This window comes from Hemibagrus wyckioides, linkage group LG28, assembly GCF_019097595.1.
Source record: "Hemibagrus wyckioides isolate EC202008001 linkage group LG28, SWU_Hwy_1.0, whole genome shotgun sequence".
In the NCBI taxonomy this organism is placed as follows: Eukaryota; Metazoa; Chordata; class Actinopteri; order Siluriformes; family Bagridae; genus Hemibagrus; species Hemibagrus wyckioides.
Window position 1 is genome coordinate 658,264 of NC_080737.1, and position 11,260 is coordinate 669,523.

Below are 11,260 nucleotides of genomic sequence, written 5' to 3' on the forward strand. Positions count from 1 at the left end.
CACACACACACACATTACCCACAGTACACAGAGTACACACACACACATTACCCACAGTACACAGAGTACACACACACACATTACCCACAGTACACAGAGTACACACACACACATTACCCACAGTACACAGAGTACACACACACACATTACCCACAGTACACAGAGTACACACACACACATTACCCACAGTACACAGAGTACACACACACACACATTACCCACAGTACACAGAGTACACACACACACACATTACCCACAGTACACAGAGTACACACACACACACATTACCCACAGTACACAGAGTACACACACACACACATTACCCACAGTACACAGAGTACACACACACACACATTACCCACAGTACACAGAGTACACACACACACATTACCCACAGTACACAGAGTACACACACACACACATTACTCACAGTACACAGAGTACACACACACACACATTACTCACAGTACACAGAGTACACACACACACATTACCCACAGTACACAGAGTACACACACACACACATTACTCACAGTACACAGAGTACACACACACACACATTACCCACAGTACACAGAGTACACACACACACATTACCCACAGTACACAGAGTACACACACACACACATTACTCACAGTACACAGAGTACACACACACACATTACCCACAGTACACAGAGTACACACACACACATTACCCACAGTACACAGAGTACACACACACACATTACCCACAGTACACAGAGTACACACACACACACATTACTCACAGTACACAGAGTACACACACACACACATTACTCACAGTACACAGAGTACACACACACACATTACTCACAGTACACAGAGTACACACACACACACATTACTCACAGTACACAGAGTACACACACACACATTACCCACAGTACACAGAGTACACACACACACATTACCCACAGTACACAGAGTACACACACACACACATTACTCACAGTACACAGAGTACACACACACACATTACCCACAGTACACAGAGTACACACACACACACATTACCCACAGTACACAGAGTACACACACACACACATTACCCACAGTACACAGAGTACACACACACACATTACCCACAGTACACAGAGTACACACACACACATTACCCACAGTACACAGAGTACACACACACACACATTACTCACAGTACACAGAGTACACACACACACATTACCCACAGTACACAGAGTACACACACACACATTACCCACAGTACACAGAGTACACACACACACATTACCCACAGTACACAGAGTACACACACACACACATTACCCACAGTACACAGAGTACACACACACACATTACCCACAGTACACAGAGTACACACACACACATTACTCACAGTACACAGAGTACACACACACACATTACTCACAGTACACAGAGTACACACACACACATTACTCACAGTACACAGAGTACACACACACACACATTACCCACAGTACACAGAGTACACACACACACATTACCCACAGTACACAGAGTACACACACACACATTACCCACAGTACACAGAGTACACACACACACACATTACTCACAGTACACAGAGTACACACACACACATTACTCACAGTACACAGAGTACACACACACACACATTACTCACAGTACACAGAGTACACACACACACACATTACCCACAGTACACAGAGTACACACACACACATTACCCACAGTACACAGAGTACACACACACACATTACCCACAGTACACAGAGTACACACACACACATTACTCACAGTACACAGAGTACACACACACACATTACTCACAGTACACAGAGTACACACACACACATTACTCACAGTACACAGAGTACACACACACACACATTACTCACAGTACACAGAGTACACACACACACATTACCCACAGTACACAGAGTACACACACACACACATTACTCACAGTACACAGAGTACACACACACACACATTACCCACAGTACACAGAGTACACACACACACATTACCCACAGTACACAGAGTACACACACACACATTACCCACAGTACACAGAGTACACACACACACATTACCCACAGTACACAGAGTACACACACACACATTACCCACAGTACACAGAGTACACACACACACACATTACCCACAGTACACAGAGTACACACACACACATTACCCACAGTACACAGAGTACACACACACACACATTACCCACAGTACACAGAGTACACACACACACATTACCCACAGTACACAGAGTACACACACACACATTACCCACAGTACACAGAGTACACACACACACACATTACCCACAGTACACAGAGTACACACACACACATTACCCACAGTACACAGAGTACACACACACACACATTACTCACAGTACACAGAGTACACACACACACATTACCCACAGTACACAGAGTACACACACACACATTACCCACAGTACACAGAGTACACACACACACATTACCCACAGTACACAGAGTACACACACACACACATTACCCACAGTACACAGAGTACACACACACACATTACCCACAGTACACAGAGTACACACACACACATTACTCACAGTACACAGAGTACACACACACACACATTACTCACAGTACACAGAGTACACACACACACACATTACTCACAGTACACAGAGTACACACACACACATTACCCACAGTACACAGAGTACACACACACACATTACCCACAGTACACAGAGTACACAGAGTACACACACACACATTACCCACAGTACACAGAGTACACACACACACATTACCCACAGTACACAGAGTACACACACACACACATTACCCACAGTACACAGAGTACACACACACACATTACCCACAGTACACAGAGTACACACACACACATTACTCACAGTACACAGAGTACACACACACACACATTACTCACAGTACACAGAGTACACACACACACATTACCCACAGTACACAGAGTACACACACACACATTACCCACAGTACACAGAGTACACACACACACATTACTCACAGTACACAGAGTACACACACACACACATTACTCACAGTACACAGAGTACACACACACACACATTACTCACAGTACACAGAGTACACAGAGTACACACACACACATTACCCACAGTACACAGAGTACACACACACACACATTACCCACAGTACACAGAGTACACACACACACATTACTCACAGTACACAGAGTACACACACACACATTACCCACAGTACACAGAGTACACACACACACATTACTCACAGTACACAGAGTACACACACACACACATTACTCACAGTACACAGAGTACACACACACACACATTACTCACAGTACACAGAGTACACACACACACATTACCCACAGTACACAGAGTACACACACACACACATTACTCACAGTACACAGAGTACACACACACACATTACCCACAGTACACAGAGTACACACACACACATTACCCACAGTACACAGAGTACACACACACACACATTACCCACAGTACACAGAGTACACACACACACATTACCCACAGTACACAGAGTACACACACACACACATTACTCACAGTACACAGAGTACACACACACACATTACCCACAGTACACAGAGTACACACACACACATTACCCACAGTACACAGAGTACACACACACACATTACTCACAGTACACAGAGTACACACACACACATTACCCACAGTACACAGAGTACACACACACACATTACCCACAGTACACAGAGTACACACACACACATTCCCCACAATACACAGAGTACACACACACACCTTACCCACAGTACACAGAGTACACACACACACACATTACCCACAGTACACAGAGTACACACACACACATTACTCACAGTACACAGAGTACACACACACACACATTACCCACAGTACACAGAGTACACACACACACATTACCCACAGTACACAGAGTACACACACACACACATTACCCACAGTACACAGAGTACACACACACACATTACTCACAGTACACAGAGTACACACACACACATTACCCACAGTACACAGAGTACACACACACACATTACTCACAGTACACAGAGTACACACACACACACATTACTCACAGTACACAGAGTACACACACACACATTACCCACAGTACACAGAGTACACACACACACATTACCCACAGTACACAGAGTACACACACACACATTACTCACAGTACACAGAGTACACACACACACATTACCCACAGTACACAGAGTACACACACACACATTACCCACAGTACACAGAGTACACACACACACACATTACCCACAGTACACAGAGTACACACACACACACATTACTCACAGTACACAGAGTACACACACACACATTACTCACAGTACACAGAGTACACACACACACACATTACTCACAGTACACAGAGTACACACACACACATTACTCACAGTACACAGAGTACACACACACACACATTACTCACAGTACACAGAGTACACACACACACATTACCCACAGTACACAGAGTACACACACACACACATTACCCACAGTACACAGAGTACACACACACACATTACTCACAGTACACAGAGTACACACACACACACATTACTCACAGTACACAGAGTACACACACACACACATTACTCACAGTACACAGAGTACACACACACACATTACCCACAGTACACAGAGTACACACACACACACATTACTCACAGTACACAGAGTACACACACACACATTACCCACAGTACACAGAGTACACACACACACACATTACTCACAGTACACAGAGTACACACACACACATTACTCACAGTACACAGAGTACACACACACACATTACCCACAGTACACAGAGTACACACACACACACATTACTCACAGTACACAGAGTACACACACACACATTACCCACAGTACACAGAGTACACACACACACACATTACCCACAGTACACAGAGTACACACACACACATTACCCACAGTACACAGAGTACACACACACACATTACCCACAGTACACAGAGTACACACACACACACATTACCCACAGTACACAGAGTACACACACACACATTACTCACAGTACACAGAGTACACACACACACACATTACCCACAGTACACAGAGTACACACACACACACATTACCCACAGTACACAGAGTACACACACACACATTACCCACAGTACACAGAGTACACACACACACATTACTCACAGTACACAGAGTACACACACACACACATTACCCACAGTACACAGAGTACACACACACACATTACCCACAGTACACAGAGTACACACACACACATTACCCACAGTACACAGAGTACACACACACACACATTACTCACAGTACACAGAGTACACACACACACATTACCCACAGTACACAGAGTACACACACACACATTACCCACAGTACACAGAGTACACACACACACACATTACTCACAGTACACAGAGTACACAGAGTACACACACACACATTACCCACAGTACACAGAGTACACACACACACATTACTCACAGTACACAGAGTACACACACACACATTACCCACAGTACACAGAGTACACACACACACACATTACTCACAGTACACAGAGTACACACACACACATTACTCACAGTACACAGAGTACACACACACACATTACCCACAGTACACAGAGTACACACACACACATTACCCACAGTACACAGAGTACACACACACACATTACCCACAGTACACAGAGTACACAGAGTACACACACACACATTACTCACAGTACACAGAGTACACACACACACATTACTCACAGTACACAGAGTACACACACACACACATTACTCACAGTACACAGAGTACACACACACACATTACCCACAGTACACAGAGTACACACACACACACATTACTCACAGTACACAGAGTACACACACACACATTACTCACAGTACACAGAGTACACACACACACATTACCCACAGTACACAGAGTACACACACACACATTACTCACAGTACACAGAGTACACACACACACATTACCCACAGTACACAGAGTACACACACACACATTACTCACAGTACACAGAGTACACACACACACATTACTCACAGTACACAGAGTACACACACACACATTACTCACAGTACACAGAGTACACACACACACATTACCCACAGTACACAGAGTACACACACACACATTACTCACAGTACACAGAGTACACACACACACATTACTCACAGTACACAGAGTACACACACACACATTACCCACAGTACACAGAGTACACACACACACATTACCCACAGTACACAGAGTACACACACACACATTACTCACAGTACACAGAGTACACACACACACATTACCCACAGTACACAGAGTACACACACACACATTACCCACAGTACACAGAGTACACACACACACATTACTCACAGTACACAGAGTACACACACACACATTACCCACAGTACACAGAGTACACACACACACACATTACTCACAGTACACAGAGTACACACACACACATTACCCACAGTACACAGAGTACACACACACACACATTACCCACAGTACACAGAGTACACACACACACACATTACCCACAGTACACAGAGTACACACACACACATTACCCACAGTACACAGAGTACACACACACACATTACCCACAGTACACAGAGTACACACACACACATTACCCACAGTACACAGAGTACACACACACACATTACCCACAGTACACAGAGTACACACACACACACATTACCCACAGTACACAGAGTACACACACACACACATTACCCACAGTACACAGAGTACACACACACACATTACCCACAGTACACAGAGTACACACACACACATTACCCACAGTACACAGAGTACACACACACACATTACCCACAGTACACAGAGTACACACACACACACATTACCCACAGTACACAGAGTACACACACACACATTACCCACAGTACACAGAGTACACACACACACACATTACTCACAGTACACAGAGTACACAGAGTACACACACACACATTACCCACAGTACACAGAGTACACACACACACATTACCCACAGTACACAGAGTACACAGAGTACACACACACACATTACCCACAGTACACAGAGTACACACACACACATTACTCACAGTACACAGAGTACACACACACACATTACTCACAGTACACAGAGTACACACACACACATTACTCACAGTACACAGAGTACACACACACACACATTACTCACAGTACACAGAGTACACACACACACATTACTCACAGTACACAGAGTACACACACACACATTACTCACAGTACACAGAGTACACACACACACATTACTCACAGTACACAGAGTACACACACACACACATTACTCACAGTACACAGAGTACACACACACACATTACTCACAGTACACAGAGTACACACACACACATTACTCACAGTACACAGAGTACACACACACACATTACTCACAGTACACAGAGTACACACACACACATTACTCACAGTACACAGAGTACACACACACACACATTACTCACAGTACACAGAGTACACACACACACATTACTCACAGTACACAGAGTACACACACACACATTACTCACAGTACACAGAGTACACACACACACATTACTCACAGTACACAGAGTACACACACACACATTACTCACAGTACACAGAGTACACACACACACATTACCCACAGTACACAGAGTACACACACACACATTACCCACAGTACACAGAGTACACACACACACATTACTCGCAGTACACAGAGTACACACACACACATTACCCACAGTACACAGAGTACACACACACACACATTACCCACAGTACACAGAGTACACACACACACATTACCCACAGTACACAGAGTACACACACACACATTACCCACAGTACACAGAGTACACACACACACACATTACCCACAGTACACAGAGTACACACACACACATTACCCACAGTACACAGAGTACACACACACACATTACCCACAGTACACAGAGTACACACACACACATTACTCACAGTACACAGAGTACACACACACACACATTACCCACAGTACACAGAGTACACACACACACATTACCCACAGTACACAGAGTACACACACACACATTACCCACAGTACACAGAGTACACACACACACATTACCCACAGTACACAGAGTACACACACACACATTACCCACAGTACACAGAGTACACACACACACACATTACCCACAGTACACAGAGTACACACACACACATTACCCACAGTACACAGAGTACACACACACACATTACCCACAGTACACAGAGTACACACACACACACATTACTCACAGTACACAGAGTACACAGAGTACACACACACACATTACCCACAGTACACAGAGTACACACACACACATTACCCACAGTACACAGAGTACACACACACACATTACCCACAGTACACAGAGTACACACACACACACATTACTCACAGTACACAGAGTACACACACACACATTACCCACAGTACACAGAGTACACACACACACATTACCCACAGTACACAGAGTACACACACACACACATTACTCACAGTACACAGAGTACACACACACACATTACCCACAGTACACAGAGTACACACACACACATTACCCACAGTACACAGAGTACACAGAGTACACACACACACATTACCCACAGTACACAGAGTACACACACACACATTACCCACAGTACACAGAGTACACACACACACATTACCCACAGTACACAGAGTACACACACACACACATTACTCACAGTACACAGAGTACACACACACACATTACCCACAGTACACAGAGTACACACACACACATTACTCACAGTACACAGAGTACACACACACACATTACTCACAGTACACAGAGTACACACACACACATTACCCACAGTACACAGAGTACACACACACACATTACCCACAGTACACAGAGTACACACACACACATTACCCACAGTACACAGAGTACACACACACACATTACCCACAGTACACAGAGTACACACACACACATTACTCACAGTACACAGAGTACACACACACACATTACCCACAGTACACAGAGTACACACACACACATTACTCACAGTACACAGAGTACACACACACACATTACTCACAGTACACAGAGTACACACACACACATTACCCACAGTACACAGAGTACACACACACACATTACCCACAGTACACAGAGTACACACACACACATTACCCACAGTACACAGAGTACACACACACACATTACCCCCATTACACAGAGTACACACACACACACATTACCCACAGTACACAGAGTACACACACACACATTACTCACAGTACACAGAGTACACACACACACATTACTCACAGTACACAGAGTACACACACACACATTACCCACAGTACACAGAGTACACACACACACACATTACTCACAGTACACAGAGTACACACACACACATTACTCACAGTACACAGAGTACACACACACACATTACCCACAGTACACAGAGTACACACACACACATTACTCACAGTACACAGAGTACACACACACACATTACTCACAGTACACAGAGTACACACACACACATTACTCACAGTACACAGAGTACACACACACACACATTACTCACAGTACACAGAGTACACACACACACATTACTCACAGTACACAGAGTACACACACACACATTACTCACAGTACACAGAGTACACACACACACATTACTCACAGTACACAGAGTACACACACACACATTACTCACAGTACACAGAGTACACACACACACATTACCCACAGTACACAGAGTACACACACACACATTACCCACAGTACACAGAGTACACACACACACATTACTCGCAGTACACAGAGTACACACACACACACATTACTCGCAGTACACAGAGTACACACACACACACATTACTCACAGTACACAGAGTACACACACACACACATTACTCACAGTACACAGAGTACACACACACACATTACTCACAGTACACAGAGTACACACACACACATTACTCACAGTACACAGAGTACACACACACACATTACTCACAGTACACAGAGTACACACACACACACATTACTCACAGTACACAGAGTACACACACACACATTACTCGCAGTACACAGAGTACACACACACACATTACTCACAGTACACAGAGTACACACACACACATTACTCGCAGTACACAGAGTACACACACACACACATTACTCGCAGTACACAGAGTACACACACACACACATTACTCACAGTACACAGAGTACACACACACACATTACTCACAGTACACAGAGTACACACACACACACATTACCCACAGTACACAGAGTACACACACACACATTACTCGCAGTACACAGAGTACACACACACACACATTACCCACAGTACACAGAGTACACACACACACATTACCCACAGTACACAGAGTACACACACACACATTACTCACAGTACACAGAGTACACACACACACACATTACCCACAGTACACAGAGTACACACACACACATTACCCACAGTACACAGAGTACACACACACACATTACCCACAGTACACAGAGTACACACACACATTACCCACAGTACACAGAGTACACACACACACACACACACAGATGTCTGTCTCTATAAACCCCATTGGTCCCCAGTGAGCAGGTCATATCTAGTATCACACATAACATAACAACATTCTGTGTGTGTGTGTGTGTGTGTGTGTACAGTACACCTCTGCACTGACCCATGATGCCGTGTTGGTGATATCAGAAGCGTTTCGGTATTTGCGTCGTCAGCGTGTGGACATTTCTCGGCGTGGCAGCGCTGGAGACTGTTTAGCAAATCCAGCTGTTCCCTGGAGTCAGGGCATCGACATCGAGAGGGCACTGAAGATGGTACACACACACACACACACACACAGACAGGAACTGTAATTCTTGTATGTTTTACATTTTGGTCCTGTGTGTGTGTGTGTGTGTCTGTGTGTGTGTGTTAAAGGTCCAGGTTCAGGGAATGACAGGAAATGTCCAGTTTGATTCTTTTGGACGTCGTACGAACTTCACCATCGATGTTTATGAGATGAAACCTAGTGGAGCGAAAAAGGTTCAATTCACTGCAAAATAATTAAAAACTCAGCTCAAATTTTACTTTCATCATCATTCCAGATTT

At 44.4% G+C, this 11,260-nt stretch overlaps 1 protein-coding gene across 7 annotated transcripts in view; it reads left to right on the forward strand.

Annotated features, from left to right (window-relative positions):
* gria3a (glutamate receptor, ionotropic, AMPA 3a) overlaps positions 1-11,260 on the forward strand; it is a 61,620-nt gene that overhangs the window by 27,847 nt on the left and 22,513 nt on the right. For all 7 annotated transcript variants that reach the window (XM_058383473.1, XM_058383472.1, XM_058383474.1 and 4 more), the window contains 2 exons: positions 10,819-10,986; positions 11,090-11,194. In XM_058383473.1, coding sequence (XP_058239456.1) covers positions 10,819-10,986; positions 11,090-11,194 — 273 coding nt within the window. The remainder of the gene's footprint in view (positions 1-10,818; positions 10,987-11,089; positions 11,195-11,260) is intronic.